General features: G+C 45.4%; 1 protein-coding gene, 1 long non-coding RNA gene and 1 pseudogene across 3 annotated transcripts; 2 read left to right on the top strand and 1 right to left on the bottom strand.

Annotated features, from left to right (window-relative positions):
* Positions 1–4,416: 4,416 nt before the first annotated feature.
* LOC311429017 lies at positions 4,417–22,660 on the bottom strand. Its single transcript, XR_014688012.1, has 2 exons — positions 22,570–22,660; positions 4,417–4,945 (listed from the first exon to the last, which is right to left on the bottom strand). It is a non-coding gene; the product is annotated as an uncharacterized lncRNA (long non-coding RNA).
* LOC311429018 (zinc finger CCCH domain-containing protein 11A-like) lies at positions 5,803–11,500 on the top strand (annotated as a pseudogene). Its single transcript has 11 exons — positions 5,803–5,855; positions 6,240–6,417; positions 6,618–6,737; positions 7,517–7,640; positions 8,071–8,273; positions 8,915–9,034; positions 9,572–9,652; positions 9,947–10,057; positions 10,790–10,852; positions 11,119–11,220; positions 11,424–11,500. The product of its transcript is annotated as a zinc finger CCCH domain-containing protein 11A-like (transcript).
* Positions 12,013–15,874, top strand: LOC311429015 (zinc finger CCCH domain-containing protein 11A-like). Its single transcript, XM_084540180.1, has 6 exons — positions 12,013–12,500; positions 12,726–12,802; positions 13,515–13,707; positions 14,348–14,517; positions 14,932–14,993; positions 15,538–15,874. Exons 1-6 carry the CDS (start codon positions 12,026–12,028, stop codon positions 15,803–15,805), a joined length of 1,245 nt encoding a protein of 414 aa, XP_084396306.1. The 5' UTR covers positions 12,013–12,025; the 3' UTR covers positions 15,806–15,874.
* Positions 22,661–24,232: the final 1,572 nt, after the last annotated feature.

The raw sequence follows: 24,232 nt of genomic DNA on the forward strand, positions 1-24,232 counted from the left end.
TGGGCTGCACTCAGAGTGTGAGCTCTGGGCGTTATTTCTCAAATACTGCGTTATTTGAGCATACAGACCCGAGATATTCTGCGGAGAGGTGATTTAAGGCACGTCAGAACCACCGCTGCGGCGTGTGCCAGCGTCGGACGCCCGTTCGAGTGATCGGGCGGAGCAGGTGAATTGAATTTGGTGCTGGGTGGCGAGGTGGTGTTGGGGGAAGAGCTAGGCTAAGGAGAGCTTCCTCTTGCTCTGCCCCTTCCCATCTCAAATGGCCGCTTCCTGGGGAGATGGGTTCGTTGGGAGGTTAACTACAACGTTACAGTGAGGATGAGGAATCATCTTTAGTCCCGTAGGTATTTGCTGCCAGGCCGCAGCGTTGATTTCAGAAATTGTATTTAAAAAAGGGAAAAGAAAGGAAAGATGTATTCTTTAACATACTCTCTTTTCTCGGAGAGTAGATGGAGGAGCTTCAGCAGTGCCCTTCCTCCGGAAACGATTCCCAGTGTCTGCTCAGACACTGAGGAGGAAAATGGAGGAGAGCCACCCGATAGAAATAAAGGAAAGAAGGGGTCATGGATTAAGGGAAAAGCACTACTTAAAAAATTGGTGCTCTCTAAAAACGGGTTAAGGGTTTGGGACCTGCAGGTGCTGCCTACAGCTGTGTGTGTTGCAGTCGTGCCTGTTGCCACTGAGCAAAACGGGGAGAGCTGCTTTGTCGAACGCGGCGTGTTAAAGCACGTGCCACTGCCTGGAAGAAAAGCACGGACTTCCCTCGTGTGGGCCTTCTTCCCTAGCGATCTGTGGTTTACCTGATGGTTTCCCATAAGCTGAGAATGTTTAAAAGAAAAAAAAAAAAATAAATCAAAAACCAACACCAACGTTGAGAGTGGTGAAGCAGATCCTCACGTGGGGACTCAGAATCAGCGGTGACATCACCATGCGAAGCATTGTGTGCGCTTCGGGTTGGGGCTGCTGCGAGCCTCGCAGCGGGGAGGGAGAGCGGATCCGGGGTGCCTCTGTGTCAGCCCTCTGCCCTGGTGGCTTCGTGAGCGCTGAGAGTTTGACTCCTGTGTTCCCAGCTTTCGCTTCCGCACCTGCGGTGTGGCAGAGCCAGCGAGCTGCTTGCTCAGCTGGAGGAGGAAGAGGAGTGACCTCAACATTGCCGAGGTAAAGCACAGTTACTGAAAAGATTTGGCAAAGATGTGGGTTGTACCAGCGCGGCTGCTGCAGCTGCAGCAGATCCTGGAGCATTGGAGAAGATAGAGAGGGGTTTCTTCATGAAAAGAATGCTGTTAAAAGTGTTTTCATGCCAGAAATTAGGATAAACGCCTCTGTTGTTTGACATCCTCTATTGAGCTGGCACATTGGCATTACAGCGTACCTGGCACGCTGTTTGTATTAAAAAAAAAAGGTATTTTATTCAGGGCAGGCCAGAAACCTGCCTTGGCACTTGCACATCGCAGCAATGCTTACAGACCCTGCATCCTGGCTGCCAGGCCAGGATCTAAATCCGATGGTGCTGTTGGTAAACTGAAGCTCAGGAAGCGCTTCTGGGTTTTTTTGTCCTTCCATGTGAATTTTTACCCTGTGAAGATGGTGTATGAAGCTATTTTCGTAACAACAAATAGGTTTAAAAGCAGTTTCAGTTTAACATCTACACGCTTGGGTGTTATTAACAGAGCTTTGTATACTGAGCTGGTGCTTGGTAGGAGAAAAACCATCAATCTTACCTGGGAAACCTGGACCCCCTCAGCTCCATACTGCTATGAGGAAACTCAGATGTAAGAACACACTTAAATAACACCTCACCAGAGCTGTTGTGCTCCTGACCACCAAAGGCACCTTTTTCCAACACCGTCGTTCTGGAAGTTGATGCAGCTGGTTCCATCCGTAACGTGTGACTGTACAGTGCTGTAAAAGAACTATTTTTTCACAGTTTTGGAGAAAGTGAAGCAGAGAAAACCACGCGTAACCACTGATACCTGGACCCCAAACTGCCACAGACTGACGGTGATGCCCACTGGATATCTCCTGATACCCTGCTGCCTTCTGACTGCTCCAGCAGAAGTCCCGTTTTAATTAGCCAGCAGGTCCCTCTGAGGGAGGGACTTTGCTAAAAGTCCTGCCGTAGGAAGTATCCTACGGGAGCCAAGTTGCTAAACTGATGTGTGGTTTTCCCTTAACCCCCTCACCCCTGACTTTCCAGCTCCTGATGACACTGCCAACGTGTGCAGTGTCACCGTGTGCCAACTAGGTGCCAGCTGCCATGGTTTATATATTGTAAAATTAGTGATTTGGGACTCGTGAGCACTGAGGAGAGGCTAGCAATTGCTTAAGAGCTTTCCTTGTGTCGCTCTGGGGCAGGGAGATGGGTGAAACATCTTAGGCTTGAAAGTGATTCCCTGCAGAGTGACGTGCTCAGATCTGCACAACAGATCTGTCGTTTTGGTCACCTTATTAGATCCCTGCTTGAGAGGTTGCTTGCAAGAATCGATTCCTCTTCACCTTGATGTGTCAAGCTAAAGACAAATCTGTGCCGAAGCACTGTTTGATCAGACGAGTGCCTCGGTTCAGGATTGTTCTTTGACAGCTACAGAAACAGCAGGACGATCAGCGCCTTCAGGAACAGATGAATTTGATCTTGAGGCTGTCGTAAAACAGGTCCCTGAAGTTTGAAGACTCTTCAAATAGTTTGGGCCAGCAAGGAGCAGCTGTACGTGGCGGCTGCGGTAACTCGGGGCTCCGAGTCTCAGAGAGCGTGGTGAAAGCTGGCTGCTGGAGGAAGCTGAGGCAGCGTTCAGCTCTAACCTTTGCCTTCTTGGCTGGCATCTTTGCACTCCTGCTGTCAGTGGGTGTTGAGTGTCCTTCCCGGCAGCCTCAGAACGTGCCCTCAGATGTAGGCAGCGTTTAGCAGCTAGAATTCCCTCAAATAGAAAGAGTACAAATGATGCGTTTTCTGCTTTTGCTTTGGAACTCTTAGCTTGAGGTTTTCCTGCAGGCCTTGAGGTTTCTTGCAGCAGCAGGGATGAGTTCTGTTAGCAAGAGGCTGTTCTGTGCTTCGACTGTGGGAAGATGAATGGTTACGTGTGCACCGTTAAATATAACTTGACACCTAGCACACCGCACTTGCAGCCTGTGGGGTGCTTTAACAAGCAGGTAAATCAGCAGAGGCTGTTTTGCAGCCGGGGTGATGCTGGGTGATTAAAAAGCAGGGGCAGAACAAGGAGTTTCTAGTGTTTGTTCTTGCTTGTCATCCGACTCTCCACTTCCACTGTTCTTTAAACAAACAAACAAACAAACAAACAAACAAACAAAACAAGCAAGGGGTAAGCATCTTAATATCTTTATTATAAATGGAAGGCACAAAAGAGGCCAGCAAGAGAGACTGTCCAAGAGAAATGCTTTGTGCTTTATAAACAAACAAGGCAGTACCCTTAGGTGGGTGTGATAATCCTCCTCTAATGCGTTTTTGGGGTGCAAAAATAGATTTGTTCCTTTCTTGCTCTTCTCTGCAGGACAAAGGCAGAATAGGCACTGCAAAGTTCGACCAGGGAGGTCAGTTTGTTCCGTACTGAGAAAGACAAGCCTGTAAAACAAACTAGACAGATTTTCTTTGTACTATTCATCTTCCTTCAGCAAAGGCAAAGCTTATGACACTTGTTGGTGTGTATTTCCAGACCCCCAGCTACTGGCACTGTAGCGCATCTCTAATTCTTTGGTACAAAAGGTTCAAAATCTCTTAATGCAAAAATTTTACCAGCACCCTGGAGCAAAAAAAAGAAATCTAAAACCCTTACCAACTTCTATTACAGACCTGCTGAGTGCACCAGAGTTACTCATTTTTATTCAGGCTTTCAGGGGCAACTTCAGTTGGTTTAGTGCTTGGATTGCTCTGTTAGCAGATGTCAGTTTAAAAAAAAAAAAAAGCTTTTGAGGTCCTTTTTAAAATGAGACTGCTTTTTTGGAATTTGGAATACTGCAAGGTATCGTTGGTTTTGCTTTCTTCCCATTCCTTAGACCAGATCCATTCAGATTCTGAACAGCGTTCCCGGTCTGTTCAGGAAAATGGAAGGCAACAAGCAAAATGATGAGCTCCTTGGGCAGTCAAAAGAGCTAAATCTGGAGAGTGTTTTGAGTCAAACTTCCATGCTAAGGAGCACCAGTAATTGTTAGAAGTAGCTGCAGAGGAACCTGCATGGCACTGGGTGTGTTTCTGAAGGTGCTAAAGGTCCGAAGTGACGATTCCTATCCATACTAAAGAAGAGAAGGAAACCTTGCACTTAACTACTGTTTTTATTCCCTTTGTCCAGCAGTCAAAAGCAGTAACTAATATGAGAACCCAACTTTTCCTCTCTTTATTTTAGATTTGGGAAAATTCCCTGCCAAAACAATATTTCCTGGAAAATTCACTAGTGTTTGTGTGAGTAAAAGCTTCCAACCTTTTATTATTAATTTGTAAGAACTATTTCATCCACTTTTGTCCAGAAGAGTCAGAAATAATTTGCACAGAAATGTGCAGCGTTTTAATGAAAGGATTCAGAATCACTCTGAATTGAACTTTATCTGGTCTGGTTGCAGGTTTTGTGACATTTAGTGTCTTTAAAAAAAAATAAATCAAAATTTCTGACTTCATATCAGAAAAAAAGAAAAAAAAATGCTTGTGGCGAAATAAAATCTGTTGCAGCTCTGCTCATCGAAAACTCATTGGCTGTTAAATTGGACCTAAGTCGTCTTCTCTAACCTTTCATGATCCTGCAGCAATGGATGATGATGGATATATGGATTAGGGAACAGCACGTGATGGCAAACCTGTGGTATTTGCTACAGCGCAGAAAGAAAAACCAAATTGCTTCCAAAAAATCAAAGTAATTCAAAATCCTTGGTATCATGCAGCCGTGCCACTGGCAAAGTGAGCATTCCCCTGCCTCTCAAAGCTTGCTGTACCCTTGATCTGCTGTCTTGCTGCTGTTAATTGATTGCAACTCTACGTGTCTGATCAGGGCTACGAGTTGTTCTCGATATGGAGATCATACAACATCTACTGTGCACGCTTGTGTGTATAGATATGTTTATCCTGTATGCATGTACATCCGTATGCATATTTGTGTGCTGGCCCCCAGATCCCTCATGTTACAAAGCATCGGCCTCGAAGGCATACTCATCAAAATCTTTTGTAGAGCCTCCATTTTTTTCTAGTTCCCTCAAAATGAGAGAATTTTTACGCGCTCTCTGTGTCGAAAAGGCAAAAATTCTGATTTTCACTGTCGCTCTCGCTAACTTTCTCTCACTCCCTCCTCGTGTGTGTATAAACACAGATGTGTGTATGCGTATGCACATCTGTGGCTTTAGATGCACTGGTATGTTTTTTGCTGTACAGGCAATAAAGACGGGGAAAGGTTTTTGTGTTTTCTTAATAGGTGAAGAAATCTTGAAGACCAGAGATTGGAAACATGCTGAATTTTAAATTAAAAAAAAAAAAAAAAAAGTTAAATTGCCCGGCTGTGGAAGATGGAGCCTCATTTTTGCAGCCACTTTGAATCACGAGTTCATCTCTAAATGCGCTGTTTTTTTTTTGTTTTTGTTTTGTTTTGCTTTTTGGTTTTTATTTTTTTGAAGAGCTAACTAACCCTGGCTGCATCCAGTCTGAGAGAGCATTCAAATGGACTTGCTTCCTCTCTTAGTTATAAGCTGTTTAAAAGCGCATCCTATGTTTGAATTGTGGATGAGAGGTTCCCTTGGCAAAGTGAGGAGGAAAATTCTTCCTACCCCTTTATTATTAATTCACGGATTCAGTCTTGGTTCGGCCTACAGGAGCAGTTAACTGGAAGCCTTTGAAGATCGATAACTTTGCTGAGGTTGTCCAGGTAGGTGAAATCGAAGACCCACAGGGCCTGGAACGTGCTGTTTAATGCGTCCTAACTGTGTTCTAGAGAAGTTATTTGTAGCCATAGTTGATTATTGACTCGCATGTATCATCAGGTGTTTTTTTAAGGAGTGACTCCGTTTTCAGGCTTCCAGATGTGCTCCAAGTCATATTATTGAGGATGTGGAAGAGAACGCTTGCTGACAAAGCTCCTGGCAGCTTTACAGAACTTTAATATTTAGTTAGTTCATGTAACAGCTGATTTCAAGGCTTTGCTCTCTTTGAGAGACTGATAACTTGATTTGATTAACTGAAGAAAGCTGGAAAAATGTTGGTTCCTCATTATTTTTCACTTGTTACTTTCTTTCGGGTTACTTTTAAAAAGAAGATTTCACTGATCACAAGCCAGTAGAAGACTTTCAGCCCAAGCAAGGGTGAAGACAGCTCTCTCCAAGAGCAGAGGAAGTCCCTGTGGAGAGAACCCGAGCTTGTTAGCAGAACTCGTCGGCATGTCTAAACAAGGAGACGATTGCTACTTCTATTTCTATTCTACCTGTAGCAAGGTATGGCTGGCTTTCCTTTGCTTTGCTTTTTTTCCCCCTTTTTTTCAGGAAGGAGTAGATTAGGAGGAGGAAGCACACTGGTCTTTGGTTAACTTGAGAACCAGATAGATTGTGAATTCAGTTGTAGCACCATTAGGCAGCAGCATGGCCATTTTTGAGGCTGTACTCTATTTTCCTTGTTGGTTTCCTTTTGGTTCCAGGGAGACAAATGTGCCTACCGCCACTGCGAAGCTGCTCTGGGCAATGAGACGGTCTGCAAGCTGTGGCAGAAGGGTCGTTGTTTCAGGAATGTCTGCCGATTCAGACACATGGAAATTGACGTGAGTGCCTAACAATGTGTTCTCAAAATAAATCCACAAAAGCATTTTTCAGTGCCGTAGGTGTACTGATTGTGCTTTTGCAGGATAGATTTGTTTGCTTCAAAATCATACTGGTTTCTGTTACCAAGAGGGGGGGTGGGAGGAAGCAGAGGGAAATAAAATCAATGCCTTAGGTATGTCTTAGCAAGATATTTGTTTATTTTTTTTTATTAGATGCTGACAGTTTTCTCAAGAGATGCAGAATAGCTGTTAAATAGACTGCTAAAACCTGCTGGAGCAGGGGGGTAATAAACAGGCTGTTCTATCCTCATGGGAGCAGGCTTGATAATGAACTATCAGGTGTCTTCTGACCCACAGTCCTTCAGACAACGCTGTTGTAGCTGCCTGGGGTAGGAAGTGGGGAAAGTTAAAGGTGCAGCAGAACTAAGTGTCCAAGAAGTAGTTCTAGACAGGGTTAGCCTAGGCAATTTCAGATGTTCTTTTTCCCTCTGAATAATCCTAGTATAATCCTAGGTGTATTAGTTTAAGCCACCCTCAACTGATGTCTGAGAGTGCCTGTCTTCTCAAACTGAGTGATGACCAAACTAAATGTGCATAGTGGTTACAGCTTATGCAAACTTTGTGAATATGCCCAGAAATACTACACTTAACTGAGAAACTGACCTTTGGAATGATGTTTCAGCACTGTGTTGTGACAGCTGTCACGATCTGGAGCTGTGCATCTCTTTGCAAGCCTCAGGTGCATGTTATCACGAGCTTTTCTTTCTTTCTGTCTTCAGAAAAAGCGCAGTGAGATTCCTTGCTACTGGGAGAACCAGCCGGGAGGCTGTCAGAAAGCCAACTGTGCTTTTCATCATGCAAAGGGACGTTACATCGATGGACAATTCTTACCACCAAGCAAGAGTGAGTTTAGGTCCTTTTTCTTTAAGCGCTGAAGAATTAATTTTGAGTAGTACTTAGTGGGTGCCAATCCTGTAGGGGGCGTCAGGTAACTGTTCATTTGTGAGGGCAGGAAAAGGTCTGCAGTCATAGGTGTACTGCACCGAGTGTACTGCTGGTGTTTGTTTTCTGCTTTCGTGCTCAGCTTCTCTTTGCTTTGTGTGATGTTTGCCTTGCAGTTTGCTTCCTGTTGTTTCCTCTTTTGCTGGGTGGTAGGGAGATGTGTTGTTGTTGGAAGGGAAATCATTGTTCACGGTGTAAGCAGTGATGGGATGGGCAAAAGGAGATGCTGAATTCGTTGTCTGTGTGGGTTATCTGCCTTTGCTACCATCTCTTTGCATTGTGGTCAAAGTTTTAAACTGCCATATTACCGATGATCCTCGTCTTCCTCTAGCTACACTGCCAAGTCCGCCTGAGTGCGCGGACGATGATCTGAAAGTGGCTCAGATGTCACTGCAGCAAAACAAACTTTCTGTCCAGTCAAATCCCTCTCCACAGCTAAGGGGGTGACGAAAGTGGAAAACTCTGAAAATGTCCCAAGCCCTACACACCCTCCAGTTGTAATCAATGCTGCAGATGATGATGAAGATGATGATGGTGAGCATGTTTTGGTTCTTGGAAGGAATTTGTGCTGTAAATGATTGTGTAAATCTTTGGTTCTTGAAGGAATTTGTGCTGTAAATGAATGTGTTAAATCTTTGGTTCTTGAAGGAATTTGTGCTGTAAATGAATGTGTTAAATCTTTGGTTCTTGGAAGGAATCTGTGCTGTAAATGAATGTATAAATCACAGATGACCTGAGGTCTGACTAGCGATAGGGCAGGCAGTCTGGCCAGGTCACTGGTGGCTTTGTCTGGCAGTCAGTGGACAGAAGCTGAAACGTTGGAGGAAAGCTTAGAACCACTCCTGGCTTTAGCTGGTCTTTTGTGTAAAGTTCTATGTGAAACTAGGAAGGAAATTTCTTTTTTCTGTCTGAAGAGCAATGTGTTGTGTAGTAGTTAAAGCTGCAGAGAGAATCTAGAGTCCTAGATGTTTTGTCCTAGTGTATTCTACTTAGGAGTTCATCAGGTCAGTGTAGCTGTTTAAAAACAAACAAACAAACAAACAAACAAACAAACAAAAAAAACAAAACAGCAACAAAGTTTTTTATATGAACCATGGGCTGAAGTGTCACTGCATGAGCTACGTAATCATGACCAACCTGGTCTATGCATAACTGAATCGATTTTTCCCCTTCAGACCAACTTTCTGAGGAAGGAGAAGAAACTAAAACTCCCGTCCAGCATCCAGCTGCGGAAGGCAAAAATGGATTACGGGTGATTTCCACTCGGAAAGGCAGTTCTACTACTACTAAACAAGGTATGCCAGCACCTTAGTAGGATAAATCAGAAGAACTTGACAGTTAAGTCAAAAGCAGCGTGGTGTAAAAACACAACAAAATGTAGGGGTGCTGAATGGAGTCGGTTATTTCCATGATCTCATTTCTGCCATTAATACCATCATGTGCCCATTGGGTCAGAAAGGTGAACTCCTTTTCTTTACTTTTGGAGAACAAAACAGGGCCACAGCATGGAGTTTAAATGGCTGCACGTGCAGCCTTGCAACCACTGTTGATAAGCCATATCTAACGATAGAGGGATCTAATATCGTGTAAATGGATTAAAATGTGGATCTAATATCGTGTAAATGGATTAAAATTAAAACTACATTTTGAACCCTGAAGGATGAAAGGAGGGGCAAAATGCCATTGGTTCTATGGCTATTTCACTTGTGAGGAGTGTTGACAGGCTTTATTCGAAATACTTCAGAAAGTTCCTGAGCGCTAAGAAGCCTGAGGACCTGTGGTCCTCAGTGAGTGCCTCTAAGCCTGTCTCATGAACTGTTTCCTGTTTTCAGAGGGCAATCTGAATTTTGGAATAAAAACACTTGAGGAAATCAAATGGCAGAAGATGAAGGAAAAAAATAAGAGACACGGTGGTGAGTTAATATTCCCTACTTTCTTATCCTGTTCACGGCAGGTGATGGTGACTGGGAGCTGCTTGAGGGACAGACTTCCATTTTTAGCTGGGGGCATAAAGCAACCTGATTCTCAGCCAGCTGGTATTCTAAATGGGAGTTCAAAGGGCAATCAGAGGCAAATTAGTCACCTCTCTTCTTTACATGCTCTGCTTGCTGTATTTTTGACAGTAACAAATCATTTAAAGTTTTTTGTTCTTTGTGATAGTTTTTTATGTTGGGCAAACTTCCTTACGTTTTGGTTGCTCTGAACAGAAGGTTCTTCAAGATCTTCTCTTCGTCCCGTTGATTCTATGATTTTTCCTGCTCCAGAAGAGGAAAATGTCCGGACAGTGGTGAGAACTGTGACAGTGTCTTCCAAGAAAGGTAATAATGAATGCTTTTGTTTTGATTTCATTACTCCTAAACTGGAGGGTTAAGCAATACTTAAAACAATTCACCCATGTTAGCCTTCTGGTGCTGCCTTCTGTTCAAAACGTGCTTTTATGCTTAAAGTCCCTGGTTGTACTGGAAAGATTTGGTGCTCAGGTTAAGTGCAGCGGCAGGAGAAAAAAAAAAAAGTGTCAGTATGCAAATAGGGGGGTAACTGAAAAACAGAAGAGTAACGAGAAGAAAGAGCTGTAGAAGCCAGTGCTATATAAGAAGCAATTTCTGAAGCATTAAAGAGGCGTACAGTGGCAGGTGTGGACGCAGTATGACAGGAGTTTGTATATAAATTGTTTAGAGCTGTGCAAATGCCTTTTAAAGGGAAAAAAGTGTGGAAGTACTTTTACTCGTAGACATTCACCTTAGAAAGGAATATTTCTCAGCATTTGTACCTAAGAATATTTTGCTTGCTTATGCAGCTTTGTTCTGCACAAAGTATAGGTGTCAAGCAGACTCAGATTCACTCTCTACTATCTCAGCTGGAATTTGAAGCAAGCACTGAGACTATTAATATTTTTTTCTATGTTAATTATAGTTAAAATATGAGTTTATGTGGTTTAGCTGTCAAAAGAGTGTCTGACTGGGGTTTTTTGGACATGGGCTAACAGGATACTATTTCTGTTGGCTACTGGTTTCTGTGAAATAGAAAAAAAAAATTCCCTTTTGTTTTAGGGGAGGAACCTGTGGTTCGAGTAGATCTTGCTGATAGACAAGGAAAACGGAAAGCCTCCGCGGGTAAGAACTTTTTACGAGCTGTTACGTAGGTGCTGCCTTCTATATATGACTGCATTAAAGATTATTTGTGGTGTATGAAAGGAAAATACATTGCAGTGGAGATCTGTGTTGACGGCAGAAATGGGAAATAAATAAATAAATAAATCATTTAGCAGCTGAAAGGCAATTCTATGAAAATATGCTTGAAAAAGAGAAGCTTATTGTTGACTGTTCTCAAACCTTCCTGCAAAGAAAAGTTCTTACAATATTCCTTGTTTTCTCTGAAGATGATGTAAGCAGCCTTCCAGTGAAGCGCAGCCTTGCTGAAAGGCTGGGGAAGAAGGTAGAGGCTCCGGGAAATGCTGACAAAGCACCCAAGAGAGAGACAGGTACTAAACGGGCATCTGGATTGGATTCCTGGGTTTCGTATTTAGTCTTTCTGTTTGTCCTTTTCCAGTGATGTTTCTTTTTGCATGTTGGCTGAGGTCGTAATCACTGGGATTCAAAGTCACCTTTCCTGTCTTGTTTTGAAATGTGAACCTGAAGTTGACATTATGCAGCCTCCCTAATTCGTTCTTTTTCTGTTTTGCAGTTCGAGTTCCCAAGTCTCTGAAGGACAGGCTGGGATTACCTCCTAAGCAGACCAGTACTGAGAGAGGTAACAGCTAGATATTAAATGTGCTTTCTCCTCCTTCCTTTCCACGAACTTGGACTGCTTTCATACATCCCTACAAACTAATTTAAACGAAAACAAAGAACTGACGCCTCTTGCTTGAGTGCTGAAGCTCTTCTGACAGCCACTATCAGAACTCTGGCTCTAGGTGTGTGTTTATTTTCTACTTGTGCCTTGTCAAGGTTTTTAGCTGCTTCTGTGAACCGTTACGTACAATTAGAATAGAACCACTGCCAGGAGCAGGAATTTGAAATGCAGTCTGAAAAAGTAATAAAGTAAAGCAGCATTTCTGTGTAGCAGTTCTCTCTGGATAGGGCTGGTCTTCAAAATACAAGTGGCTCAGAGGAAGAGGAGAATGTTGTCCTAAGGATATTGTTCTAAGATGCATTATTGGGAACGCTCAAGATGAGTTTTCCTTAGTGCTCTGACAAATTTTGGAGACTTAAAATATTGCTGGACACTCTTTAGATGTTGGTGCTTCTCCTCATTTCTTGATGATGACAGGGAAGGCTGCTAAGCCGATGGGAGAGATCCATGTGAAAACACTGGAGGAAATCCGTCACGAGAAAGCTCTTCAGAGACGCGAAACTCAAGCCAAAGCCCAGGCTGAAGGGCATGGTAAAACTGAAGATTCCAGCGCAGGGGCAAGAGCTGCTCGTGCAGGTCGCATCCAAACTTTCTCTGAAGCCTTGTCTGAAAAAAAGAATAATCGCTTGGTAGAAGAGAAGAAAAAAGCAGGAGAATGCCATAGCAAGAGCAAAATTCAGGGTGAGTCCAAGAAGCAGCTCGCTCTGTCCGGGCCCAGCAAAGGGCAGGCGAAGGAGCCGGCAGGAAAAGTCAAGCCAGAAGGAGAAGTGCGTGTTAAAACCTTGGAAGAAATAAAGCGTGAGAAAGCTCTGCGGATGCAGCAGAGTGAAGGAGATGTGCCAGCTCCCTCAGCACAACCCGGACCTGCCCCAGCAGAGCAGAAATCTTTATGGAGCACAAAACTAACAGGTAATAAGATGCTTTAATGCCTGCCCCAGTGAGGTGCTTCCCATATTGAGCAAGTTCAGTTTGCTCAGGATCTGCTTCATGGATAAATGCTGAATGGCTTGCACATTGTAGCCTTTCTCTCTCTCTCTCTCATGGGACACAAGGAAATAAATGCACAAAGGAAACAAGTACCCAGCTTTCTTTATTTCTGCCGTTGACAACACTTTTTTTTGTCTTTTTTTAAAGCACCTGAAAAAGAAGAAAAGAAGGCAGTGGAATTGAACCGGCCTTTTCCTAAACTTTCCTCTGGACCTGATGTACAGGTGAGTCCTCTGTGAAGACACACATACATTCGTACAATTTCTGATAATTCTGACAAGTTTTGTTACTCACCGTGTGCCACCCTCTTGAGTGTGTTCTTACCCTTCAGCAGCTGGTAGGAGCTGCAGTGCAGTCTAAATCCTATCGCCAGCAGCATTTCCAGACAGCTCTGTAATCCTCAAACTTGGAATCAGTCTGTCTATACCACAGCAACAAAGAAACCCTGTTAGCACCAGCTGAAATCTACACAGTTAACGTGGAGGGAATTCTTTTTGTTCTTACTGACTTGATCTGTCAGACATGAAGGATTTAATACAGAAGGCCAGAGTTCTGTGTTCAAGGAAATCAATCTGTCAGTGGATACTGTATAGGGGAACTTGTATGACTTTCTGCTGCTTAAAAAGAATGTGATAAATAGATGTACAGCAGAACACCCTATCTGTTTAAAGAAGCTTGCCATAGTGGATATTGCAGATATGTGAGACTGTGTCCGTAGTAAAGCATGGCTCTTGTTACAGGCAGAATTTTATGGAAAAAAAAAAAAAAACAAAAACAAACAAAAAAAAAACCAACAGTAACCTGAACGAGATTAATATGCTGTTCCACATCAAGACCATTTTGGAGGGATTGCTGATCAGATTTTCTTAACGAAATCTCCACGGATTTTATTTATTTTTTTTGTCCTATTCATGCACTACTTTTCTTTCCTTCTAGCCCACTCAGCAGAGTGGAACTCGTAAATGTCCAGAGAAGAGCTTTGAAGAGAGACGGTGGGAGAAGTGGCAACAGAGAGAACAACAAGAGAAGCTTCGGCAGGAGGAAGCTGCTGTCAAATCTACTGCTGGCTTCTTTAATACTGAACCAGCAGGGAAAGTGGCAGCTCAATTTCAGGGCCAGGAAGCTAAAAGTAAGTGTTGAAGGTTAAGAGTTACTTAGGTTGTCTTCTGAAATACAGACAGAAGATGACAATTCTCATGCTGTAACTCTGGCTGGGTGCATTTGGCCACGCAATGCTACGAAGCGAAGGGTGTACTTTCTTTTTCTTAGTTTGTTTCTTTTCCTGCCAGCCAGATGTTAGGTAGGGAACGGGAGACTAGAAAATGACACTACAAATGTGGACTTTGTAGAACAACTTAACTGTGGGACATCACTGCAAGGGAGAGGAAGCTGGTACAACAGTTGCATACACTCTTGTCCTACTATAACTGCTGCTTTTTCCTTTCCTAGCGGGAGCAGGACTTTAAATATAAAAGCCGTCTATATTTGTGAACCTAGCTTGCACTTAGGATTGCTATGTGTCTGAGGTTTCCCTTGTCCTGGATTATTATTTACTGTAGCTCTTCGGTTTCTTTGTTCCTTTGTATGGATTGTTGGTAGACAGAGTTTCCTATGTGGAAAAGATTCCTGAGAATCCAGGCAATGGCGGTGTAATTGTGCTGGCCAAATGCATTTAAGTGTGTAGAAGGACTGTGGAAATGATTAAGAGAACCTGGATTTTTCCTGAGGCAGAGCAAGACTGTATCAGTTCTCTCTTCCTTTTACTCTAGCCAACTTTATGACACCTGCGAAGCCTTCGCGTGGGAAAGTCACTTTCCCCAAGAAGAAGGCACTGAAACGTAAGGCACCTGGGAGTTATCCCTCTGCCATAGCAGCTGTGGAACTACAGACTGCCTTTGATGCTGACATGATGGGACCTCCAGCCAGAAAAGCAGCCATGGTAAGGCCAGGGGCTAATGCAGCGATGGATCCCTTGTTAAATTTCTACCCTCCTCTATTTGAAAAGGTGGAAAACTCAAACGTTCTGCAGGCCTTCTGTTTCCTTTGAAATCCAGTAGCTGTCTCCAGGATGCTTGTAGAACCCTTCTGTATTTATGAGATGAATGGCACTCTTTAACCGGTACTCTGATGCTGTGATTTCTCTGGTGTGCGGGATTTTGTCCATTAATGCCATGTTCTTAAAAGACACAAGATCATGAGTAACCTCCAGGTGAATGTGAACTTTCTTCAGGAGCACCTTGGTTTTGTATTTTGGCCACGGCTCCGCAATGCCAGAGGAGAAGCAGTGTGGAGGAAAAAGCTATTAAGGAATCTTTTACCCATGTGTCATAAATACTGTTTTGCTGCTTTCTAGGGTGTTTCAGACGTGCCGGAGCACGTCCCAGCCATCAGACTTGAAGAAAATCCCCCAAACAGGTGACAACCCCAACTTGTTCTTTTTCTTAATCAGTGTATATCCCCAGGGAAACATAAGTTCTGTCACATGTGGGAAAAAATGAGGGTTCTGAGATAATTGAAGCCAAAATCCATCAAAGGAATAAGTCACCTGAAACCACTTTCTAGCAGCTAGCAGGATTGCTTAATTAGGCTTTCTTGAAATGCTGCAAGTCAGCACAGCTTTCCGGTGACTTCTTGGGTTGTCTGAATACCTGAACGAGGATGAGGTGAAGTTCTACTTCCTCGTGAGGTGATAGATGATGAGTAGTGTCCTCTGCCTTTTGGTCCTCAAGAATGCCACCTCAACTCCAGGTGCCCTGGCTTCACAGATAAACCCCCAGACTGAAAAATGTACCTGGTAACGCATCGGGCTCTAAATGTAGCCCTGGGTTGATTGATAACAATCCCTGTGTAAGATTGAAGCGTAGGAGGGCTTGCCTACAATTTTAAGAGCCGGTTTGCAGGAAAGGGATTTCCCGTTAAGAAATGGCATATCCTGATTGTTCTTTCTTGCTCTCCCAAGACCTGAAGTGCGTCTTGGAAGCCCGGAAAGATTTGAGGAGCAGATGGAGATGGATCTCGAGACCTCGACCTCAGCTTCTTCCCAGCTAGAAGAGGCACGGACACACCGGCTGAGTTCCACAGGGAACGCGCCCTTATCTGCGGATGAAGATTTTGAGAAGCTACTTTGGGAAACCTCAGGAGGCAGACTGGAAGCCGAAATCGACTTAGACCCAGGGAAGGACGAGGATGACCTCCTCCTTGAACTCTCCGAGATGATTGACAGTTGAACTGCGTAGTCCTATGGTAGAATTAAAAAAAAAAAAAAAAAAATTAAAACTGTTCTTCTTGTTGGATACCCTGAGGTGATCCTTTTTCTAACTGAGGCTTTGCAATGAGACTTAAAGCACGGTCCAAAGTGGTAGAAATTGGCAGGATCTGCACTCAGTTGTCCTAAATTTCCCTGCTGGTCAGAGTTAAGGTCTTGTGCATCCATTCTCTTACCTTCGATATTGAGAGGACAAAGCACTTCTTTTGGCACAGAAAGATCTCCATTGGCACGCCATGGTGGCTGCAAATCGATCTTCTGATGGAGCGATGCTCTGAAGGCTTAAACGTAAAGCTTCTTCCTTCCTCCGCCCTTGGCACAACTCGATGTTGGGCACATTGTGAAGCTTCGGTGTTCTGATTTCTCGGACAGTTGATAGCCAAATCCTGGAGTTACTATGTCAACTCTTGACTTTTACTCGTGTATGCCATTGTTTTGACTGTACCCGTGTCAGATGATGAAGCTGTAGGGGTGGCAGGGAGCAGAATCGTTATTGCAGTGTGTTGTGGACCAAACTTGCTGCCAGGAGTGGGGGTGGGGGTCAGCCCACCCAGCCTTCCTTTCAATTATCAGGGAGGATCAAATGGTGAAAAGCAGCAGCTCTGCCATGCGGCTCCGCTACCCCCACTCCCTTCTCTTGTGCTGTACCAAAGTTCCCCCAGGCTTTGGTTGGTGCTTTTTGCTGGTGTGAGGACTCCGGGGCGAGCAGTCGGGACTCTGCCGCAGTTACGGGGTCGATGAAAGGTTGTTTAAGTGCCTCTTGGTTTTAAAACTTGCTCCCCTGAGCTGCTGGCTCTGCTGCCTGCTACAGCAAATGTTCGGGTCCCATCAGCATCGCGCTTGGGCGTGGGCACTGACTCTGCGGAGGACAAAGCTGAGATTTGGGTGTATTGTGTACCCTGCCACCAGCCATCGTTTTTTTTCCCCTAGCAGATCAATTTTGAATTATTTTCCGAACTTTTCGTGGCACGGTAGGCTCTTCCCGCTATGATTTGTGAAGCTGTGGGGGCCCTCAGGCATTTGCTGCTGGCAGAGGAAAAGCGCTTGTCGAATTTGTTGTAAATACTTAATGTTTGGACAAAACCACGCGTCTCTGTGTGTGTGTGTGTGTGTGTGTGTGTGTGCTGTGACGCCCCGGCCCCACCAGGGAAAACCTCCGCCGACGAAACTGCTGCTGGAGCTCACGCAGGCCTTCATCGTGCCAAAGGACTTCACGGGGACTTCTGCCAGCTCAGTAATGGGGGAGACAAAGCAAAATCAGGAGGAGGAGAGCTCAGAGACTGCACCCACCTGCCCTCGCTTTCCCTTCACCCCAAGCCCTGTTCTACCATCAGCCTTCGCCTCTTCTGCCTGCGGTGCTGGCAGCGGGAGCGGCGAGGCGGCGGCAGCCATGGCGTACCGCGAGCAGGACCAGAAGGTGCAGAAGGTGATGGTGCAGCCCATCGTATCCTTCCTGCGGCTGGGGGGTGCCGGGGAGGTGGGTGGGGGGCGGCTTGGACCTCAGGGGTCTCGGATTTGGGGCCCTGGGGGCTCGGCCTGGGCCTTGAGGCCTTGTCGCGGGGCCCTGAGGCCTCGTTGTGGGGTTTGGGGCCTTGTCCCGAGCCCGGAACTGTCGTCCCCGTGCTGAGCCCTTAACGCAGCGCCCCAGAACCTCATCTTCCGCTATCTGCAGAACGTGAGTACCGCGGGGAGGGGGCGGGGATGGGGATTTGGGAGGTGTGGGGGGAGTGGGGAGGGTCTGGGGATTCCCCTCAGTGAGTTTTCGGCTCCTGGCCGTGTCCCGGGACGGGTTTGTGGGGGATGGAGAGCTGTGCAGCGTGCTGGTGGGCACAAGGAGCCCAGCGTTTCCCCCTCGTGTAGCCGGGCGTGCAGGGGTGTTCCCTTGTGACTGGAAACGTGTTCTTCACCGAATGTGTAGTATTCACCCGATGGTATAACGCTCAAATGTCAGATTGCTCATTGAAACTGCCCCTGAGAGTTGCTCCTCGGAGCGTTTGGGAGCTGTCGTGGCTGTGGCTAGCAGGTATTTCTGAACACATGAGAGAACAAAAGTGCTCAGTGTTTGTGGCCCGACTTACTCTCCTCCTTCGTTCTGCAGAGGTCGAGGATCCAGGTGTGGCTCTATGAGCAGGTGAACATGCAGATAGAAGGCTGCATCATCGTGAGTATCCGCACGTCCCCATGTTTCATCTTTCATTTTGCCTCATTCACAATCGTGTTTTTTGGTCAAGAAAAGTTATCACAAGGAAAAAAAGATTTGTACTTCTCTGCCCTTCCCCTCGCCCTGCCCTTCCCTCCTGCTCCTGAGCCCTTCCTCAGGCCTTGCTGGGCCCTCTGTCTGGCTGTCTGTCCGTCCATCCGACCCTCTGGCCATCTGTCCCACCACCCTGCCCCGTCCCTGCCCTCTCCCTAAGGAAGCAAAGAGTCCCCAGGCTGCCTTCTTGGGGGGAGGGGGGGAAGTGGGGAGGTTCTGCTGAGAAAAAAATGAAAGATTTCCCCCTTAACGGGCACCTTGCGAGTTCTTTCGAGTTCCAACCTTCTGCCTTCCTTCCGTAGCAGTGCCTCTAAGGGGTGCGCTGTAAGGCAGCCCTCATCTGGCGCGTTGCTCCTCCGTTCCCCCAAGGAACTGCCTTCAGGATCTGACTAACTCTGGATGCACCCGGTTGTCGCCTTAATTTCTCCTTTAGCTTGCTGAAAACAAGCCGGTTGGGTGACCTTTTGCGTTTCTCGCTTAAAATTTGGATCGAGGAGGTCTGTGTTTCCTTACGCTGATGTCCACGCTGAAGGTGCAGAAGGGTTCCGTGCTGTTGCTTGGGTCAGCCTTGTTGCCAGGTTCGGAATGTTTAGCCTACCGGTGCTTCGGTGCTGTTGGGCTGCACTCAGAGTGTGAGCTCTGGGCGTTATTTCTCAAATACTGCGTTATTTGAGCGTACAGACCCGAGATATTCTGCGGAGAGGTGATTTAAGGCACGTCAGAACCACCGCTGTGGCGTGTGCCAGCGTCGGACGCCTGTTCGAGTGATCATGCGGAGCAGGTGAATTGAATTTGGTGCTGGGTGGCGAGGTGGTGTTGGGGGAAGAGCTAGGCTAAGGAGAGCTTCCTCTTGCTCTGCCCCTTCCCATCTCAAATGGCCGCTTCCTGGGGAGATGGGTTCATTTGGAGGTTAACTACAACGTTACAGTGAGGATGAGGAATCATCTTTAGTCCCGTAGGTATTTGCTGCCAGGCCGCAGCGTTGATTTCAGAAATTGTATTTAAAAAAGGGAAAAGAAAGGAAAGATGTATTCTTTAACATACTCTCTTTTCTCGGAGAGTAGATGGAGGAGCTTCAGCAGTGCCCTTCCTCCGGAAACGATTCCCAGTGTCTGCTCAGACACTGAGGAGGAAAATGGAGGAGAGCCACCCGATAGAAATAAAGGAAAGAAGGGGTCCTGGATTAAGGGAAAAGCACTACTTAAAAAATTGGTGCTCTCTAAAAACGGGTTAAGGGTTTGGGACCTGCAGGTGCTGCCTACAGCTGTGTGCGTTGCAGTCGTGCCTGTTGCCACTGAGCAAAACGGGGAGAGCTGCTTTGTCGAACGCGGCGTGTTAAAGCACGTGCCACTGCCTGGAAGAAAAGCACGGACTTCCCTCGTGTGGGCCTTCTTCCCTAGCGATCTGTGGTTTACCTGATGGTTTCCCATAAGCTGAGAATGTTTAAAAGAAAAAAAAAAAAAAAAAAAAATCAAAAACCAACACCAACGTTGAGAGTGGTGAAGCAGATCCTCACGTGGGGACTCAGAATCAGCGGTGACATCACCATGCGAAGCATTGTGTGCGCTTCGGGTCGGGGCTGCTGCGAGCCTCGCAGCGGGGAGGGAGAGCGGATCCGGGGTGCCTCTGTGTCAGCCCTCTGCCCTGGTGGCTTCGTGAGCACTGAGAGTTTGACTCCTGTGTTCCCAGCTTTCGCTTCCGCACCTGTGGTGTGGCAGAACCAGCGAGCTGCTTGCTCAGCTGGAGGAGGAAGAGGAGTGACCTCAACATTGCCGAGGTAAAGCACAATTATTGAAAAGATTTGGCAAAGATGTTGGTTGTACCAGCATGGCTGCTGCAGCTGCAGCAGATCCTGGAGCATTGGAGAAGATAGAGAGGGGTTTCTTCATGAAACGAATGCTGTTAAAAGTGTTTTCATGCCAGAAATTAGGATAAACGCCTCTGTTGTTTGACATCCTCTATTGAGCTGGCACATTGGCATTACAGCGTACCTGGCACGCTGTTTGTATTAAAAAAAAAAAAAGGTATTTTATTCAGGGCAGGCCAGAAACCTGCCTTGGCACTTGCACATCGCAGCAATGCTTACAGGCCCTGCATCCTGGCCTGGCAGCCAGGATCTAAATCCGATGGTGCTGTTGGTAAACTGAAGCTCAGGAAGCGCTTCTGGGTTTTTCTGTCCTTCCATGTGAATTTTTACCCTGTGAAGATGGTGTATTAAGCTATTTTCGTAACAACAAATAGGTTTAAAAGCAGTTTCAGTTTAACGTCTACATGCTTGGGTGTTATTAACAGAGCTTTGTATACTGAGCTGGTGCTTGGTAGGAGAAAAACCATCAATCTTACCTGGGAAACCTGGACCCCCTCAGCTCCATACTGCTATGAGGAAATTCAGATGTAAGAACACACTTAAATAACACCTCACCAGAGCTGTTGTGCTCCTGACCACCAAAGGCACCTTTTTCCAACACCGTCATACTGGAAGTTGATGCAGCTGGTTCCATCCGTAAAGTGTGACTGTACAGTGCTGTAAAAGAACTATTTTTTCACAGCTTTGGAGAAAGTGAAGCAGAGAAAACCACACATAACCACTGATACCTGGACCCCAAACTGCCACAGACTGACAGTGATGCCCACTGGATATCTCCTGATACCCTGCTGCCTTCTGACTGCTCCAGCAGAAGTCCCGTTTTAATTAGCCAGCAGGTCCCTCTGAGGGAGGGACTTTGCTAAAACTCCTGCTGTAGGAAGTATCCTACGGGAGCCAAGTTGCTAAACTGATGTGTGGTTTTCCCTTAACCCCCTCACCCCTGACTTTCCAGCTCCTGACGACACTGCCAACGTGTGCAGTGTCACCGTGTGCCAACTAGGTGCCAGCTGCCATGGTTTATATATTGTAAAATTAGTGATTTGGGACTCGTGAGCACTGAGAAGAGGTTAGCAATTACTTAAGAGCTTTCCTTGTGTCGCTCTGGGGCAGGGAGATGGGTGAAACATCTTAGGCTTGAAAGTGATTCCCTGCAGAGTGACGTGCTCAGATCTGCACAACAGATCTGTCGTTTGGTCACCTTATTAGATCCCTGCTTGAGAGGTTGCTTGCAAGAATCGATTCCTCTTCACCTTGATGTGTCAAGCTAAAGACAAATCTGTGCCGAAGCACTGTTTGATCAGACGAGTGCCTCAGTTCAGGATTGTTCTTTGACAGCTACAGAAACAGCAGGACGATCAGCGCCTTCAGGAACAGATGAATTTGATCTTGAGGCTGTCATAAAACAGGTCCCTGAAGTTTGAAGACTCTTCAAGTAGTTTGGGCCAGCAAGGAGCAGCTGTACGTGGCGGCTGCGGTAACTCGGGGCTCCGAGTCTCAGAGAGCGTGGTGAAAGGTGACCCCCAGCTGGCTGCTGGAGGAAGCTGAGGCAGCGTTCAGCTCTAACCTTTGCCTTCTTGGCTGGCATCTTTGCACTCCTGCTGTCAGTGGGTGTTGAGTGTCCTTCCCGGCAGCCTCAGAACGTGCCCTCAGATGTAGGCAGCGTTTAGCAGCTAGAATTCCCTCAAATAGAAAGAGTACAAATGATGCGTTTTCTGCTTTTGCTTTGGAACTCTTAGCTTGAGGTTTTCCTGCAGGCCTTGAGGTTTCTTGCAGCAGCAGGGATGAGTTCTGTTAGCAAGAGGCTGTTCTGTGCTTCGACTGTGGGAAGATGAATGGTTACGTGTGCACCGTTAAATATAACTTGACACCTAGCACACCGCACTTGCAGCCTGTGGGGTGCTTTAACAAGCAGGTAAATCAGCAGAGGCTGTTTTGCAGCCGGGGTGATGCTGGGTGATTAAAAAGCAGGGGCAGAACAAGGAGTTTCTAGTGTTTGTTCTTGCTTGTCATCCGACTCTCCACTTCCACTGTTCTTTAAAAAAACAAACAAACAAACAAACAAACAAACAAACAAACAAAACAAGCAAGGGGTAAGCATCTTAATATCTTTATTATAAATGGAAGGCACAAAAGAGGCCAGCAAGAGAGACTGTCCAAGAGAAATGCTTTGTGCTTTATAAACAAACAAGGCAGTACCCTTAGGTGGGTGTGATAATCCTCCTCTAATGCGTTTTTGGGGTGCAAAAATAGATTTGTTCCTTTCTTGCTCTTCTCTGCAGGACAAAGGCAGAATAGGCAACTGCAAAGTTAGACCAGGGAGGTCAGTTTGTTCCGTACTGAGAAAGACAAGCTTGTAAAACAAACTAGACAGATTTTCTTTGTACTATTCATCTTCCTTCAGCAAAGGCAAAGCTTATGACACTTGTTGGTGTGTATTTCCAGACCCCCAGCTACTGGCACTGTAGCGCATCTCTAATTCTTTGGTACAAAAGGTTCAAAATCTCTTAATGCAAAAATTTTACCAGCACCCTGGAGCAAAAAAAAGAAATCTAAAACCCTTACCAACTTCTATTACAGACCTGCTGAGTGCACCAGAGTTACTCACTTTTATTCAGGCTTTCAGGGGCAACTTCAGTTGGTTTAGCGCTTGGATTGCTATGTTGGCAGATGTCAGTTTAAAAAAAAAAAAAAAAAAAGCTTCTGATCTGGTCCATTCAGCTTTCCAATCTGAATGGACCAGATCCATTCAGATTCTGAACAGCGTTCCCGGTCTGTTCAGGAAAATGGAAGGCAACAAGCAAAATGATGAGCTCCTTGGGCAGTCAAAAGAGCTAAATCTGGAGAGTGTTTTGAGTCAAACTTCCATGCTAAGGAGCACCAGTAATTGTTAGAAGTAGCTGCAGAGGAACCTGCATGGCACTGGGTGTGTTTCTGAAGGTGCTAAAGGTCCGAAGTGACGATTCCTATCCATACTAAAGAAGAGAAGGAAACCTTGCACTTAACTACTGTTTTTATTCCCTTTGTCCAGCAGTCAAAAGCAGTAACTAATATGAGAACCCAACTTTTCCTCTCTTTATTTTAGATTTGGGAAAATTCCCTGCCAAAACAATATTTCCTGGAAAATTCACTAGTGTTTGTGTGAGTAAAAGCTTCCAACCTTTTTTTTATGAATTTGTAAGAACTATTTCATCCACTTTTGTCCAGAAGAGTCAGAAATAATTTGCACAGAAATGTGCAGCGTTTTATTGAAAGGATTCAGAATCACTCTGAATTGAACTTTATCTGGTCTGGTTGCAGGTTTTGTGACATTTAGTGTCTTTAAAAAAAAAAAAAATCAAAATTTCTAGCTTCATATCAGAAAAAAAGAAAAGAAAATGCTTGTGGCTAAATAAAATCTGTTGCAGCTCTGCTCATCGAAAAATCATTGGCTGTTAAATTGGACCTAAGTCGTTTTCTCTAACCTTTCATGATCCTGCAGCAATGGATGATGATGGATATATGGATTAGGGAACAGCACGTGATGGCAAACCTGTGGTATTTGCTACAGCGCAGAAAGAAAAACCAAATTGCTTCCAAAAAATCAAAGTAATCCAAAATCCTTGGTATCATGCAGCCGTGCCACTGGCAAAGTGAGCATTCCCCTGCCTCTCAAAGCTTGCTGTACCCTTGATCTGCTGTCTTGCTGCTGTTAATTGATTGCAACTCTACGTGTCTGATCAGGGCTACGAGTTGTTCTCGATATGGAGATCATACAACATCTACTGTGCACGCTTGTGTGCATAGATATGTTTATCCTGTATGCATGTACATCCGTATGCATATTTGTGTGCTGGCCCCCAGATCCCTCATGTTACAAAGCATCGGCCTCGAAGGCATACTCATCAAAATCTTTTGTAGAGCCTCCATTTTTTTCTAGTTCCCTCAAAATGAGAGAATTTTTACGCGCTCTCTGTGTCGAAAAGGCAAAAATTCTGATTTTCACTGTCGCTCTCGCTAACTTTCTCTCACTCCCTCCTCGTGTGTGTATAAACACAGATGTGTGTATGCGTATGCACATCTGTGGCTTTAGATGCACTGGTATGTTTTTTGCTGTACAGGCAATAAAGACGGGGAAAGGTTTTTGTGTTTTCTTAATAGGTGAAGAAATCTTGAAGACCAGAGATTGGAACATGCTGAATTTTAAATTAAAAAAAAAAAAAAAAAAGTTAAATTGCCCGGCTGTGGAAGATGGAGCCTCATTTTTGCAGCCACTTTGAATCACGAGTTCA

The sequence above is a fragment of the Aythya ferina genome (genome assembly GCF_964211825.1).
Source record: "Aythya ferina genome assembly, contig: HAP1_SCAFFOLD_239, whole genome shotgun sequence".
NCBI lineage: Eukaryota > Metazoa > Chordata > Aves > Anseriformes > Anatidae > Aythya > Aythya ferina.

Bases quoted from the DNA above. Each gene is read 5' to 3' on its own strand.
- LOC311429015 (XM_084540180.1), top strand. From the start codon at position 12,026: ATGGGAGAGATCCATGTGAAAACACTGGAGGAAATCCGTCACGAGAAA. The intron at 12,803-13,514 runs GTGAGTCCTCTG...CTTTCCTTCTAG, and splicing joins CCTCTGGACCTGATGTACAG to CCCACTCAGCAGAGTGGAAC. The intron at 14,994-15,537 runs GTGACAACCCCA...TGCTCTCCCAAG, and splicing joins GAAGAAAATCCCCCAAACAG to ACCTGAAGTGCGTCTTGGAA.